Source organism: Meriones unguiculatus, chromosome 21, assembly GCF_030254825.1.
Source record: "Meriones unguiculatus strain TT.TT164.6M chromosome 21, Bangor_MerUng_6.1, whole genome shotgun sequence".
NCBI lineage: Eukaryota > Metazoa > Chordata > Mammalia > Rodentia > Muridae > Meriones > Meriones unguiculatus.
Genome location: NC_083368.1, coordinates 23,780,446 through 23,798,530, shown reverse-complemented (window position 1 = coordinate 23,798,530; position 18,085 = coordinate 23,780,446). Strand labels below are relative to the sequence as shown.

The window sequence follows — 18,085 nt, the reverse complement described above, 5'->3', positions numbered from 1 at the left end:
ATTTTACTTCTGGGTTTGTTTTGAGGCAGGATGTTGGCATAGTCCATGCTGGTCTCAAATTGTGGCCTTCCCTTTCCAGCCTTCCTAGTGCAGGGATTCCCGGTGGGCATCCTCACACTCATCTTCTGGATTGTTTTCTGTTCTATTTGATGGAGAATACATTCAAGACAGATAATGAGTCTGACTTATGGTAAAATTAATTTCATGATTATTTTTACAGAGTAACTGAGGTGTGTGTGTGAGAGAGAGAGAGAGAGAAAGAGAGAGAGAGAGAGAGAGTTAGAAAAGATATATAGGAACAACTCATTTTTTTTTAAATCCCCAAAAATTTGGTGGAAAGAAAAGTGATGTATCAACTTACACAGCAGTCAACATATAAAAGAAAACTGTTGGAGATTTAGCTGTTCAGTTTGTATTTACTGAAGGAACTTGACTAAGAATGACTCCATAGCCATTTCAGAAATAATTTGTTTTAGCATGTACCTGGTAGAGATATGTGGAAAAAAATATCTTTACAAAACTTCATGAGAAAAAATAATTTAGGGTTAATGTGAAAGGAAAATTGCAATGAAGATAGTGATATGTTAAGTGTAAATTTTTAACTTCATTTAACCCTCTTTTCAGCTTTAGACATGATAAAAATAAAATCCCTGGCACCGCAAGTGCAATGGCCACTGAAGGGGTGAAGCATCATGAAATGTTTTTGTTAAGTTCATTTTCTTTTCCACCAATAGCTCATGGTGCTGTGAATGACTCTGATGTTCCTATGGAAACCACTGAATGCATTCAAGGCCAAGGAGAAGGCTACAGGGGAACCAGCAATACCATTTGGAATGGAATTCCCTGTCAGCGCTGGGATTCTCAGTACCCTCACAAGCATGACATCACTCCTGAGAACTTCAAGTGCAAGTAAGACAGTTCTGGGAAATGCTGCAAGCTTTAGAGAATCTGAGGAAAATGCAGCAGCCTGCTTTTACTCTGTATCACGAATCAATGCCCTACCTAGGTGTATGTAAGGGAAAAATGGGTGATAGTCTTCTTTTCAGACTTCAAATAAGCATTTAACAAGCATTCTGGGTAATACTGATCTGGAGGGTTGATAAACTATATTTTATAAAACACATTTCTAGGTTCTTCATCATTATAGTTTTTCTTATAAAGATTTATTTAAGAAATTAACTTTTCATAACAGCTGTCTGGTTTCAGACTCGTTCATTTTCTTACTTGCATGAAGACAAGGATTGCCTTCTCTTCTTTTACAGTGCGATACACTTTGATTTTCATCAACAGCTCAAACTGCTAAGTTTTCAGCCTTAAAAAGCCCATGAACAAAAGTATTTTTTAGTGGTGTAAGTGTATTTTCAATTCTTTCTGGATCTGTGCAAATAATGGGAATCAAAAATATGCGAATCAGCCGAATCAAAGGAACTGGCTTCCAGTGTTAATTACATTGTGGCTCTAAACAGTCCCCACAATTCCTTACCCATTGACTGTCTTGTTGGGTGGCTGCTACAATACTGCCATGTGGTTTTAAGTTGTCCACCTTGTTAGAAGGAACATGAAGTAGTTGCTTTTGGAATTTATAACATGCATGCTATGCATAGTGGTTTTGCTCAAATAGCTCCTATAAATAACTTATATTGGCTTTATATAATTGGCTTTTAATAAGACAACCTGACACAGCAGGATGGAGAGCTCCAAACTCTCCTGGTCCAAATGGAAAGGAGATTTGTGGGTGTGCGAGTATGCATGCACGTGCATGTTAGTTAACCCACTAGATCTCATTCTGATTTTCTCAGTGTTTTATAAGAATATAATTTAGACTTGTCATTCTGGTTTAAATTCTCTCATGTCCGTCATGGAAATCTATCTTCTATTCTTCATCCATTTCTAATTAAAATGCTGATGAAAGATGGGAATGACCTACACCGACAACTTACTCCACTGTTAGGCATGTGTATTATAATTACATCTTAACTGTTTAGTACTATTCATAAAGGTAATACGCAGCTTCTCTGAACAGGAGAGAAACCCCTTTTGATTAGAAGAAATATATGCATTAAATTACATGTAACAAAGAAATACATAAATAAAGCAAGAAAAATACCTCTCTTTCAATGTTTGGAGAGTTTCAGATTCCATTTTAAATAAGAGAAGTAGATATTAGTAAAACCTCATCTAAAAGAGAATTATGGGTTCTCCCTATTATGTATAATATATACCAAATATATGCTGCATGTATAGTGGAAGTCAAACTTGGAGGCTGAGTGAGGAGAACTGAGGACTGCTCCCTCTATGGTCCCTCCGGCAGCAGAGTGCACGGAGAAGTCTGAGGTTTGAAGGACAGTGTTTATTTCACTACCCTGGGGAGTGTGTGTGGTGTATACAGAGTTCCAAGTTATTATCACTGTTCTAATACAAACCACACATACATCGGGGAGAGCAGAAATGTGGTAGTGCTACGATTTACCTTAACATGCTTCCTCTCAATAGGGACCTTAGAGAAAATTATTGCCGCAATCCAGATGGGGCTGAATCACCGTGGTGTTTTACCACTGATCCAAACATCCGAGTTGGCTACTGCTCCCAAATCCCCAAGTGTGACATGTCAAGTGGACAAGGTAATAGCTGACATTTTGTAGTGTGGGTGTGATTAAATCCAGGGGACATGCCTAGAGGGAGGACACATTAAATTTTTTGTTGAATTGTTCTTGAGGCTTACAAGGACGATCACGAAATCAGAATGGTATATTTTATGTATTAATTCCTTTGTTAATTCATTTAATATTTATTTAGTTAGCTACTATTCAAGGGGGAGTATGGTTCTAGATGGCCATAGAAAGCCAGTACCAATGCATGACAGTAAAAACCTGGCTCCAGAAAAACTACTTTTTTATATTTTTGGTCGTGAGCCTAGGCTTTAATGGCTGAGCCATTTCTTCAGCCCAGACTACTTTTAATAGGCAGGGAGCGTGAAAAATGAAGATGCTAGTGGACAGTTCTGTAAATTTGCAGCTAAATAAAGGGAAAATGAGCTACAAGTGAGAGAAGAGAGGTGCTGCGCTCTTCTTTCCATGTGAGGGACGATGGTCTGTGTAGAGTATAAGGTGATATAAGGAGAGTCCGTATAGTCAGAAGAACATCCTAGGAAACTGAAAATGCAAGTAGTTCAAGAGGAGGGAATACTTGAAAATTTGAACACGCTGTACCAAGTGAGAAAGATGGACCAGTCCATGAGGATGGAAAGACAGAAAGGTTAAATCACACCAGCTTTGCAGGAGCTCTCCTAACAGATGTAGGGAAGGGTTTCTTCGAGGCTGAGAAATTATGTAATCTGATATGAGTTTCAGCTGATCACACTGGCTGCTTCGTAGGAATAGAGTTCTCAGGGAGGGTTACAGCTAGGGCCAAGCAGCAGTGTTTCAGCAGCTCATGCCTAAGAAGGTGACTGTCACCTGGGTGATGGTGAGGATAACGTTCATTACAGGGTTTAGAACAAATGCCATTAACTTGGACATATAGGTCCTTCAAGTCAGCCAGTGCGGGGAGCAGTAGGAGACAGATGGAGTTCACTCTGTGGAAAATAGTTAATCAGCGGTGAATAATGACTCTAGACACACGTCGATGTGCAGGAAATTGAGAACTATACTTTTATTGATCATACTTTGTTTCGTGTAAACTTGAAAATCATGGCCGTTGTCATGAAAAGTCCAATCCTACCTTAAGATTCCAAGTTTTTCTTTTTTTATTGATTTATTATTTATTACAATTTATTCACTTTGTATCCCGATGTAGTCCCACCCCCATCTCCTCCTAGTCACAGCCTTCCTCCCTCTTCTCCCTCTATGCCCCTCCCCTAGTCCGCTGATAGTTGAGGACCTCCTCCCCTTCTCTCTGACTCTAGCCTATCAGGTCTCATCAGGACTGTCTGCATCGTCTTCCTCTGTGGCCTGGCAAGGCTGTCCCCACCCCTCCCCAGCTCCAGGGGGAGGTGATCAAAGAGATGGCCAATGGGTCCTCTGAAAGAATCTACCCAGCAGTGTATCAAAGCAGAGACGGAGACTCATAGCCACACTTTGTGAAGAGTGCAGGGAATCTTTTTTTTTTCTTTTTTAAAAATTTATTTATTGTTTTATTAATTACAGATTATTCACTTTGTGTCTGGGCTGTAGCCCCTTTTCTAGTCCCCTCCCAATCTGACCCTCCCTCCCTCATCTTCTCCCATGCCCCTCCCCAAATCTACTGATAGGGGAGGTCATCCTCCACTTCCCTCTGATCCTAGTCTATCAGTTTTCATCAGGACTGGTGAGTGCAGGGAATCTTACGAAAGAAGGGGGGGATAGAAGGACCTGGAGGGGGCAGGAGCTCCAAAGGGAGAGCAACAGAGCCAAAAAACTCCATTTCTTAGGCTTATTGCCCTATACTTACTTCTGTCCTGTAGGATTTTCCCCAATGCCACTGTTCAAGAGCAGCTCTGAAAACAGAGTTGTAGAATGAGCCAATAAAGGGTTCCTTTAGCCAGCCTCACACATTTGGAGACTTAAAGGTCAGCTGGAAATAAAGTTAAAACCAATAATTAAGGGACATTTGTTACCATATGAGTCTTCTGCATCTCTGCCTCATTCACTAAGACAGTTGCTGAAATTGTGGTAGAAGAAAATGGACACAGCTGCTTTTCTACTTTCTGGCCTGTACTGAGTTGTTTTTACACACATGGGGCTACTTACAAGAGAATAGAATATGTAAATATTTTATTTGGTGATTAAGTAGATGAGATCACTTATGTAATGAATATATTTAATTAAAGATCAAAAGTTTACTTCAATGAATAAAGTAATTTGTTCAAATTGTCCAATTAGGACAAATGACACTGAATTAGACTCTCCATTTTCCCATCTTTTCTCTCTTTAATTTCTTATAAACATATTCTGTTACAGTAAATTCAGCTGGCTCTCGCAAGAGTCTGCTTGACTCTTTCAGGAACACTCTGTGAAGAAAGCACAGAGTCAGTACTCAGGAAATACTGCCAATCAGTTCAACATCTAGCTGAGAAATTTGCTGACCGTTAAGTGATTATATGCTACTGCCAATCTGAAATTATGCTTATCTATCATCTATATTTCTATCTATCACCTATATATTATCTATCTATCCATCTATCTACATGTCTGTTATCTATATATCTATCTCTCATCTATTTATATATATCTTCTATCATCTATAATTTATCTATCCATCATCTATCATCTATTTGTTTATTTTTCAACTATCTGTCAGTAAATCATCTACATGTGATCTATCCATCAAATCTATCCATCATCTGTATCAATCATCTATATCTATCTATCTATCTATCTATCTATCTATCTATCTATCTATCTATCTATCTCTCAGTCTATATATGTATATATCCATCTGGCTATCCATCTATCATCTTTCTATATCTCTCTATCATCCTTCTATTTATGTTTTCTATCACCTATCTATCTCTCTATCATTTACCTATCTATCCATCTATCTACCTATATATCTTCTATATCTACCTACTTATATATTATTTATCATCTGTTATAAGGATACCTACTATAAACTTATTATAAGTTTATACTATATGCCAATTATATATTATAAATCCCTTTCTCTTTTTCTGTAGGCATACACATGTAAAGCAATCTCTCTCTCTCTCTCTCTCTCTATATATATATACACATATGAACTGATGTTATTCTAGTATTATTTTAATTATAATAAGTATTATAATTATAATATATTATATCATATTATATATAAAATATATAATATAATACTATATACTATACTATGTAATACATTATATATAATTATAATACATATTATAATAAGTATTAATTTTATATGTAGATTACTAATATTGTTAACAGAAAGTAAAAATTAAAATTACATATTTAAAAATCTTGATAAATTATATTTGGTAAGTTATGAAGACATACAGTTTATATATTTAATCAACTCAGAAAACATAATATTCTATACTAAAAGAACAGAGGTGAAAGAAATAAAAAATGAAAATTATCATAGTAAAATCAAATGAAAATATACCTCAGAAAAATATAAAATCAATTAATAAATTGAAAGTTTTTAAAATTTGCAAAATAGGCAATAGTTACCTATCCAACTCAAGAAGAATTAAAATGAAGATAATATAAAGTATCATTTGTTCAATAAGAAAAAATGACTAAGGAAGCAGAAGATAAGGAAGCACATTTTATCTATTTTACACATAAACTTTGAAATACAAATATAATAGTGAACTTGAGGAGGACCTTTCCTATCAGTGGACTTGGAGAGGGGCATGGGAGGAGATGAGAGAGGGGGCTACAGCTGGGATACAAAGTGAATAAACTGTAATTAATATAAAAAATAAAAAATAATTAAAAAAATCTTTTCCTTAATCTAAATGAAGTAATAACGGTGCTGTCAAGATGCAGACCACTTTTCATCTGAAAAATTTTTATACAATCATGGGTATATAGAAATATAAATCAAGAATCTTTAATCAATAATCTTTGCTTTTATATTAATTTATCATCTATCCATATCCTTATCTATCTATCATCTTCCTATTTATATATATCATTTGTCTGTTTATCTATTTCTCAAACATTTAATATCTATCTATCTATCTATCCATATCTATCATCCCTCATTTACCCACTTACCCATCTATTATGAACCTATTATAAACTTATTATAAATCTAAATTATATACCAATTATATATTATAATTCTCTTTTCCTTTTTGCGCATGCACTCAAATGTAAAACAATCCATATATATATATATGTATATATACTCATTTTATCTATCTTACACATAAATTTGAAAATATGGACACAGTAGTTAATTTTTATGAAAATTCTATTTCTTCTTCACAATGAAGACAGAACTATGATGTTGAGAGCCAGACCATTTTAGTTTTGTCATCTGAAAAACGTACACACTCATGGCTATATAGAAATGCCTAATCAAGCATTTATGTCAGAGACAGCCCCTGTTCCCCTTACTAGGGTACCCACTTGAACACTGAGCTGCCATAGGCTACATCTGTGCAGGGGCTCTAGGTTATCTCCATGCATGGTCCTTGGTTGGAGTATTAGTCTCAGAAAAAGACACCTGGGCCCAGATTTTATGGATCTGTTGCTTTCCTTGTGGAGCTCCTGTCTCCTCCAAGTCTTTCTATTTCCCCCCTTCTTTCATACATTCTTTGCAGCTCCCCTATCAGTGGACTGGGGGAAAAGCATGGGAGGAGAAGAAGGAATGGATGAGGGAGGGGCTAAGCTAGAATACAAAATCAACAAATTGTAATAAATCTTTAAAAATCAAGTATTTATAGTTAATAAATCATAAAAATTAATTTTAATGTATTTATTTGGTATGTTTGTTTGCCATTTATTGAATATTAAATAAAATTTACATACTAATGAAATGAACATGATTGCTTGTTTTTACAAAAATCAAATCTCAACTGAATAGTTGATGCTGCAAAAATCGCAGAACAACATGAGCATTTGTCAGAGTTGGTTGATATTTTTCTCTGATAATGTCCAATGTTGGGAATGTCTTTGCATAATAATTAGTACAAAAAGGCAGCTGTGCGTTTAAGACTATTTCAGAAAAATTTTCTAATGTTATTCTAATCTCAAGACAAAATTCATTTAATTACCTGTTGCAATTCAAGTCAGTTATCCAAAGCACAGTTAAAAAATAATCATGTAAAGCCAAAGATACTAATTTGTACTTATATGCTTAGTGATGATGATAGGAAAACTGTAATTAAATTACTATGTTTTCATAAGAACAGAGACACTTGGTATGTATACTTAAAGCAATGGCACTCACAACATGGATTTGCTGCAGTTCTGAGCGGAGGTATTTCTAGTTGTTGACACTCAGTGTTATTGAAAGATGTGAGTGAAAAATGTGTATATAAAACATGGAATATACTCGCTTATATAGACCTAAAAGATAGGATAAACATAATGAAATCTATACACCTAAAGAAGATAATCAAGAAAGAGGACACGGGGTATGATGATCTACCCTCATTTAGAAAGACAAATGGGATATGCATTGAACGTATAACAGGAGTCTACCACAGAAAGCAGCTGAAAGACTCTACCTAGCAGTGCTCCAAAGCAGAGACTAAGACTCATAACCAAACCTTCAGCAGAGTGCAGGGAATCATATGAAAGAAGGGGAGTTTGATGTGGAAAGGATAGGAGCTCCACAAGGACCAAACATACCTGGGCACAGGGTCTTTTCTGAGATGGACACTCAAACAAAGACCATGAGAGGATAAAACCTAGAACCTCTGCTCGGATGTGACCCGTGATAGGTCAGTAATCAATTGGTTTCCCATAGTAAGGGGAACAAGGACTATTTCTAACAAGAACTCAATGACTGGCTCTTTGACCTCCCCACCTCCCAAGGGAGGAGCAGTACTCTTAGGCCACAGAGGAGGACTTTGCAGCCAGTCCTGAAAATCTGAAAATACCTGATAAAAGGGAGTCATATGAAAGGGGAGGAAGTCCTCCCCTATCAATGGACTTGGAAAGGGGCAGGGAGGAGATGAGGGAGGGAGGGTGGGATTGGGGAGGGAATGAGGGTTACAGCTGGGATACAGAATTAACAAAATGTAACTAATGAGAAAAATAAAATTAAAAAAAGAGAAATGTGTATGTAGCATGCTCAGAACCAGCGCTACAGCGAAGTATGAAGCAACACACTTGAACTCGGACAAAAACAGACACAGAGGTCAATTCAAAGTAGCTTGCATTGGCTATTTGAACATTTTGAACATCAAATAAACAAGAGTAAGGAAATAAATATTTTTCATCTATATGTATATAAATTCATTTATTCCTTTGAACAAAAAAAATGGAATCGACAAGTCACTATGTATACCACAATGATACAATTAATACTTACTCGGGGGAGATGTGGAAGGAAAAGTTACTAGAAATACAAAAATAACCATTCTATACACAATGTAGTAATAACTGACTCACAAAAAAACTATCAATGGATGCTTCAACATCTTGTGGAATTTGTTTAGAAGTAGGATGCTTACTCATTCTCAAAGTCCAGCAGAATTAGGATCTGCTGTTATTGTTACATACAAAAAGAAGTTTCTTCCTTTCCATTACTCAACCGACTGACCAGATAATCAACCATGATGAACCAAATTGACGTCATATGCCCACTCTGAAGAGGACAAGCTATTACCTGTGCTGTGTTCCTGTCAAGCACCCTTAGGATGATCTCATAAATGAGAAAACAACCCAACTAACTGAAACCAAAGACCATTTGCACAATAGCTGTCTTGGGGTGACTCAGCATGTCAACATCACAAGAAACCAAAATCTAAACACAAGTAACTGCCTGGCATCCAATTTTATTATGTCATTCTTGTTAATTTTCTGTGCAGTGAAAAGTTTCAAAAGAAAATTCTGGGATCTACAAAGATAACTTTAAACATTTCATTTCCTTGGTTTCCCCAAGAACTAGCTGTCTGATTTTTTTTTTAATGTGAGGAGTGTTATGATATAAACGTTCACAACTGAAATAAAAAGTGGGCTAAGAGTAGAGATATTTTAATTTGAGGTGTCTCCCATTAATTCACACTCATGTTAGTTTGTGTTTTCATTATTATGTTGATTTTGATGGCTTCACATGCTTACAAAATATGTACATTTTACCCTTTTCAATAGTGTTGAGTCTTGTGTATTTTTTGCCTAGATTGTTACCGTGGCAATGGGAAGAATTACATGGGAAACTTATCCAAAACAAGGTCTGGACTCACATGCTCCATGTGGGACAAGAATATGGAAGACCTACACCGGTACATTGATTTTTGTTTTCTTCCTACTTATAAAATGTGATGATAGTACTAATTATGTACATTCAAATACGCACAGCTGTTCCCTTCTGTATTTGGATAGAGGGAGCCAATAGGAAATAGGGGTTGATCTTGCCTATGTAACCTTTACCATTGTTTTCTCTCTATTGCGAACTTTTAAGTATGGAATCTAACCAGTGACATTTGTCGAATACTTAATTTCAGATCTGTGATATAATATATAATGTGGGGAACAGGAAGGCATGTAGTTTGATCCCAAATTTCATGGAGGATGTATCCACACTGACAAAAAGCATTACGTAACTCAACAAGACAGTACAGTGGCCAGATCAAAGGTGGTAGTGCTAGCAAAAATAAGAGTAATAGCAGTTTGTGAATGAAATCAATAAATGATCTTTTATATGCCTATTTACAGTAAATATACATTGACTACTAGTATTCATGGAAACAGAGTGTATCTAGTAGCTGTAATGTATAAAACTTTGAAGTCATTACAAAAATATACTTATAACTTAAGGAAAGCATTTATATTTTGAAGAAATATACATATTTATGTTGGCTACTTCCTCAAAGAAGGTAGAATGGCACTGGAAATAGTATCAGCATTTGTAAAAACATAAGCGAAGACTGACACATAGTTTTTACTTAAAACGAATTTCCATAAATATGACAGAATATGCAGACTAGAACAACAGAAAAATAAGTTAGAATACTTTAACTAAATGCCTGCCACATAACTTTTTACATCATTTTTGTACATTTTATCATTGTATCATTATATGGAAGATATTTCTGTGTGTGAACAAAAGATCAAGTATTAAGAGAATTTGAATCACTTTGCTTTGGGTTATATCTTGAATATAAAATTCTCATCTAAACTGTATGCAACAGTGGTTGATATTTCTAAGTTAACTGACTTTAAAAATATAAAGGAATAGGGTATATAACATTTTTAGATAGGATGCCTTGAGCTCATGATCATTTACAACTCAAAATTTGGTTTTTCTATTACAGGTGTGCGCCAATACATCTGGTTATTAACAATTCTTAGTTCACTGACATTAGCTTTTCTTTGGCGGGAACAATTAAAAGTCACTTCAAAATATTATGGAGGAAACTGGTGAATTATTGAGTTGCATAGTAGCATTTTGGCTTAAGAACCAGGTACTCCAGAAGGAAGCAGACAATGGTGATTGAGTCTGAAAACAGCCATCAGTCCTAACGCCACCTCTGCTATTCACAAGTTATGTGACATTCAATAATTAACTTTCTCTTGGATTCTTAGTTTCCTCAAGCATAATGAGTAGAGCATTGTCTTAGAGCCTCTCTTGTAAGGGTCACTGAAGAATGTCACTGAAGAATTAATAACAGCAAAATCAAGCACATGAGAAGTACACAATTGGCTGTTTTGATTAGTCTACAAAATGAACCTACAAGATGGTCCAAGTTTTCATGTGCAAGGTCTTTCCAGTTTTATTCTAAACACTTTTAATTATATTCGAAAGTAGTAATAAGTAGCACAAAACATTCATTTACAGTTTTTAATGACTTGATCAGAGTCAAATCACTGTGTGTAGATGTTGGCTTAATTAATATTGCTGAAGCAAATGTAAACAAGATGTTACAAAAATGAGCATAATCTTATAGAATAACAATTTTTCATTTTGAAGTAAAATTTAATATATGTGGGAAAATATTTTACTCAGCTACCTGCCAGAATACTCTATTTCTCAGTATTAAACCAAGAAAAGAATTTAGAATTTATTTAGCAATTTATTAAGAACTTTCTCATTTATTGTGACAATTATGTTACTAAAGATGATTCTTATACATACACTAGCCTGTATTTTCTATGTATTTTATAATAATCTTCGACATCCAACTTCTTTTAGATAATGCTCCTCTATTTTATGCATAAAATTATTATTTTGCAATGTAAACATTACATAGAGTTCAAGTCACAAAATCTCTCACAATTATACAAATAATAATTATGGAGCCTGATTCCATATTCTTTAAATTTCTAAGTTGAAAGCGGGCTTCCAAACTATGAGAACAGCAGCCAAAGCTCATGTTGGGTATGTAATGAAGGAGGTGTGTTAAGATCCTATCTTCTTGTGATGTTTTGTTTCTCTTGGCTGGAAGAGGTATTTCCTGATGTCTAGCTTGTTTTCACAGTCATATCTGGGAGCCAGATGCTAGCAAGCTGAATAAGAATTATTGCCGGAATCCCGACGACGATGCCCATGGCCCTTGGTGCTACACGGGGAACCCTCTTATTCCTTGGGATTATTGCCCTATTTCCCGTTGTAAGTAGTACATGTCATGTTCCTTTTCAGTTGGAATGTTTCAAATGTACTGCATCTCCACTAAAACAACGTCTTAAGGAGAGGTTACGATGATGTAGGACTTTGCAATTGGTTCAAAAAAATGTAGTTCTCCAGAAAGCTACGCACACAAGTCGACACTCTGTCTCCTCTGTCTATTATTTTCCCCTGCTCCCCCCTCCCGGATTCCCTTACTTCCCTTCCCCCCCCCTTATTTTTTCTTCTTCTCTTCTTCCCTGCCCCCTCTATCTATCACTTTTTTTTTTAAGATTAAAAGCAATTGTGCCTATTTTAAAGTGACCCTCGCCTGAGAAACTTTCCACTTGGAATTAAAATGTAACAAACTGTTGTGTTAGTTTGTTTGGGCTGAAAGATTCATCCCAGCACCGTAACCTCTTTGTCACCTACGTATAGTAGAGCTCTTGGCGAATTCTCTACGTCTTCAAAGTTTGTGAAAATACCTGAAATCATCTTTACGAAATACAAAAATGGATACACTCTACCCATCAGGGTATGGAAGCAGATGCTGACACTCATAGCCAAACTTTAGGCAGAGAGCAGGGAATCTTATGGAAAGGGGTGAAAAATAGACCTGGAGGAAACAGGAACTCTACAAGGGGAACAACAGAGACAAAAATCCTGGACCCACGGGTGCCCGTAGAAACCAATAGTCCAACCAAGGACGGTGCATGGAGAGGACCTAGAATCTCCGCTCAGATGAAGCCCACAGGCTGCTCAGTTTCCAAGTGGGTGCCCTAATGAGGGGAGCAGGGGCCCGTCTCTGACATGAACTCAGTGGCTGGCTCTCTGATTACTTACCCCTGAGGGGGATGCAGGCCACAGCATAAGACATTGCAGCCAGCCCTGATGAGACCTGATAGGCTAGGGTCAGATGAAAGGAGAGGAGGAGCTCCCCTACCAGTGGACTAGAGGAGGTCCACAGGAGGAGAAAAAGGAGAGTGGGTGAGACAGGGAGGAGACAAGGTGGGCTACTGCCAGGATACAACATGAATAAATTGTAAAAATAAATAAATAAATAAAATAAAACACTAAAATATATGGAGGTTCAACTATGTTTTATAAAATACATTTTAGTATTGTTATTAAATTTTAGTACTAAAGTTAAAAAGATAACTTTGTAAAAAAGACTTAATATATAAGTGTAGGTGTAAATAGCATTTTACATAGTTCATAAAAACTGTGTACTGTATATTTCATGTTTATTAAAATATTCTAATATTTAAAATATGAGAATTCAGAAAAATAATAAAAATCAGCCTTTTAGAATGAATATAGTTAATAAACAAATGTAAAGACATTAAAAAAACAAAAACAAAACAAAAAAACAGAAAAGGCCAGGAAGTGGTGGTCCAGGCCTTTAATCCCAGCACTTGGGAGACAGAGGCAGGCTGATCACTATAAGTTAGAAGTCAACCCGGTCTACAGGGTGAGTTCCCTGATTGCCAAGGACGAAACAGAGAAACCCCATCTCAAAAAAGCAATCAAAATAAATAAAATAAAATAATAACAAAAAGACGGCTGAAATATCAAAGAAATCATTTCTAAATATCAGATGGCAAATGGTAAAATGCTTGTTAGTACACAATGTTAGTGAGCATGTGGGTGACATTGTTTCCCACTGCCACACTGCTTTGTGCTGTGGGAATTCCCCTGTAGAAGTCAATTTTGCTACTATCAGAAGCAATAGTAGCAATATGTGATTGCACTGCAGTGTGGGACCCATAGTTCCCTTGTAGCTACTTGCTAATTGGTCAGAAACAACAATTTTCCCACTAGTCCTCACAATTAGAAACATTTTCAGTATACATTACATATATATCATACAGGACATATAAGTTGATGTTGAATTAAAGATATGATTTCTCTCCTGTTAACTGGAAATATATGTATGCAGATATAATTGAAATATAATATTCGATTATGCATTCAATTATGCAAAACATGCAGTGAAACATAAATACGTTGCGTGCACACTGAGAGAAAACCCATTTCAGAAAACAGGTGGTGAGAGAGTGTTTTTCGAATCCTTCAACAGCTCTGTATAAAGCAGCTAGGGCTGTGGAGATGTCTTAGGGGTTACAAGCTCAAACTGCTCTTATAGACAGCCCACACCACACTGGGCAATTCATGACTGCCTGTAAGTCCACCTCCAAGGAGATCTGTCCGCGCTCACCATCCTGGGTGCCAGCCCTACCGACACAAGCACTCACTGAATATACTCAATTAAATATAAGTTAAATACTAAATTTAAAAAATAATGGAAATAAATCTTTTGTAAAAGGTTGTACTTTTATAACACAGGTGAGAACCTTACCTTAATTTTTTTTGTTAGAAAAGTCAGAAATAAGTATTTTAAGAATAGCTTCAAAAATATTCACTTTAAGAGTATTTCAGGGCCTTGAGATAAATGTTTGTAGAAGCATTTTTTTTTTTCAGCAAGCTTGATGACCTGAGTTTAATTCTCAGATCGCATGGTGGGAGGAGAAGACCAATTCCTAAAAATTGTCCTCTGTTTATCTTATATGTACTATGGTGTGTGCCCCAAAAACTCAACTTATAACATTATTTAAAAAAAAAAAAACATTGCATTGAAGAAATAGTGTCATTTTTAAAAAAAAATTCAAATCCATCTATAATTTTTGTAAAAATTAATGTTGAATTATAGAGATGATTTTTCTCCAGTTAACTGGAAATGCGATTTTGTTTCAGGAAATAGGGAAATAAGTTAAAATAATAAGTAAATACCTCAGATGTTTGCAAAGAAGTTATAGCTTTGTTATTACATTTTAATTTTTTTCTGGTTATACTCTTTCCAATTAATTGATCTTTTCTAATAATCATTTTTCCTGATTATTGATTTCATATATCATAAGCGATCTCTCAGATAAGAGAACTTCCATGCTTTAATACGAAAACAAACAAATCTCCTTTACCAGTGGCTAGAATACAGAAGATATTTTTAAATGAATAAAATTAAAAGTCTTAAATTTTGTAGTTCTGGGAACAAACCCAGGCTTACATGCTACATTATCCCTCGTCTACTCACATACTTCCTCTTGCTCTTGTTTCTGAGCATTCATATTACTTCATTGTAGCTTTAAGTTTCCTTCCATGGATCAGAATAATAAGGTGTATATAGGATACAAACATGGAAGAGTAAAGAAAAAAATTATCTGACCTTTAAAATGGAGCATTGGGATTTCTGTGTTAAGTCTAGTTTAACTTCGGAGGGTTTGAGGGCTTTTGCCTTGACTTACAAACTTAAGGTAAGGATCAGTCATGGTTTCAGGCTTTCAGAAAAAGATATTCAACTGACTTCTGCAAACTAAAACCATCAAGATGCTGTTGAAAGATGTCAGTGTGTTGCTAATGTTTGATTAAATGCTGTTACCAATAACTCATTTTCATTTCAGTGTATACTGAACATTAATTGCAATAAATATTTTCACACTGTCATTTATCCAGCTTATATTTATAGCCAGGATTTATTTACATTTTCTCCCTGGTGAAAGGCTAATACGATTTATCTTTAGAAGATTGAGTTCTTATTATTTATTTAACCTCAGAGACAATATTCATCATTTTTCCACTAAATATTTTTCTCACAAAACATGTGAAGATTTGTGTTCTTTGAAATTACTGAATACTATCTGGCATATGTGGTGGTGCAGAGTTTATCAAATAGGCAGCAATAGCTATTAGCAAGAAATGGCTATATGCGTTTTTCTCTGTATATGGGAAGGCATGCACACAAATACATATAAACACACACAAACACACTTAATGGAGTTTAAGTAAGTTGTAGTTATTGAGAGTGTAGTAGTTGATTTCAACTCAGTAGAAAAACCAGTTCTGTGGCTCTTCAAGTGTATGTAAGCCAGGCTACTTATCCTACCCATGACATGTATTCTGTATTTGCAAACTTTCATAATGAAAGCCATAATTTTACTAGGCTGTTGTGAAAAGCATCTATAACTACAAAGCATTACTTTTAATACTTAGTGAGCCGCTATTCTATTCTATACACACGCTTACAACATTCTAGGTTTACAAGATTATTTATACATTATTTGCTTATCCCAAGCAATTTACGATAGGGATAAAACAAACAATTATAAAACACTGTAATCATGGTGTAAATGTACATTAATATTAACATATAAAATAATGATGGTGAATAGACACTTGAATGGAGACATAAGCTATAGTCATAATATTTTGAATTTTAGTGCAAGTTTTAGCTACAGGAAATGAGGTTTCTTCGTGTTCTCAGCAAGAGCTAATACACTATAATCTGAGGTTCTTCGGATATGTATGTACACATATAAACACACATAGGCACAGTATTTCCAACTTTCATAAGTAAAATTTTTGTAATTGATAAAACTGTAACGTTCTTCCCTCCATATTTAATTTTAGTCATGGAAACAAGGTTTGTTGTTCAGGTGTCAGATATGAGTAGTTTGGCAAATAGAGAAAGGGAAGTGGAGGAAGAGATGTGCTCTCGAGTGAGATAGAAACACCCCAGAAACAGTTTCTCCGTGTTTTCCTTGCAGTGTGCCCCAAAAGAACTTACGATTTTCAAACAACCCAGAAAACTAAACCCCCAGAGTCTGGTTGTACATGACAGTTCAGCTTATTTTTTAGGTCAAGAATACTGAAGTAGAAAAATCAAAATAACTCAGTTATCATAAAGCCATTAATTCTTAAAACTTCAGATATAAGATTCCTTTAAGTGTTTCAAACTAAATGAAGACATAATCATAAAGTAACCAGTTGTGGAACTAAGCATAATTAATGTGGAATTTAGTATAGAATATTTATCTTAATCTTTGTTGTGACAATGTAAGGGATGAATATCAAATTACTCAAACATATCAAGTAATTAACTTGAGCAGACAAGGATTATCTTTGCTGAGTTAGTGTCTCTACATTGCCTCAGTCCTTCCTTGTGCTTTAAACTAAAAACCTAGGCTTTGAGGGGCTCTATGGGAATACTGTCCCCATAAAGTAAAAGAAAATGATGAAATTTATGTTTGCCTGTATCTTTATCCACCTATAATACCTCAACCTGGAACATGACATAAATCGAAACCCTTTTGCGTGCATTAATTCTCTCAAGTACTTTCATAAATAACAATCACATTTGCATTCCAAAGGTGTCTATATGTCATTATTGTTTTGTTGCTGGATTATCTGAGCTCAGGGCATTTCCAGGGATTAACGGCCAGCTGGGTCTAAACTGAGCCTGGCTGAACTCTACGCCATCAATTCTGCAGAGTTAAGACATTAAGCTTCAGGAAATGTCTTGTGTCTCATTCATTACTGTTCAAGTACTTCCAAAATCCTAGCATCTTTTAAGCTTTTCTTTATTCAGCAATTAAACTCCAGTAGAGAGTTCATGGAAAAGGAATAAGTCATGAGAGTTCAGGTAGAGTTATGCATAGTATCCAGTGTTTTCTTTTTACCATTCTCTCCCCCCCCCAAACATCTGGAAAAGCTAACTTTTGGCACATTCTATCAACAAAAATAATTATTTACTCTTGTTTCTGCAGAGATGACATTAATTTCTGTTTTCCAAATTCTTGCGTAGATTTACAAAGCATGTGCATTTTCAATTATCTTCAATCAAGTATAAATAAAAGCACCTCTTAGAAAAAGCAAATGGTCCCCATTGCAGTGAAAATAAACCAGTCAGTCTATATGGAGACTCCACTAAAAAAATAATGGACATGAATGGTAGTCTATACAATGGCCATGGTGTACTGTGTTGAATATCTTACAGAAAGAGATATTCTTCAACTACTGTGTGGAATTCAGTTTGTCGGAAGTCATGAAG

At 35.4% G+C, this 18,085-nt stretch overlaps 1 protein-coding gene across 5 annotated transcripts in view; it reads left to right on the top strand.

Annotated features, from left to right (window-relative positions):
* Nucleotides 1–18,085, top strand: part of Hgf (hepatocyte growth factor) — a 69,053-nt gene that overhangs the window by 37,976 nt on the left and 12,992 nt on the right. For all 5 annotated transcript variants that reach the window (XM_060373747.1, XM_060373742.1, XM_060373743.1 and 2 more), the window contains 4 exons: nucleotides 735–909; nucleotides 2,494–2,621; nucleotides 9,778–9,880; nucleotides 12,077–12,207. In XM_060373747.1, the coding sequence (XP_060229730.1) occupies nucleotides 735–909; nucleotides 2,494–2,621; nucleotides 9,778–9,880; nucleotides 12,077–12,207 (537 nt within the window). The remainder of the gene's footprint in view (nucleotides 1–734; nucleotides 910–2,493; nucleotides 2,622–9,777; nucleotides 9,881–12,076; nucleotides 12,208–18,085) is intronic.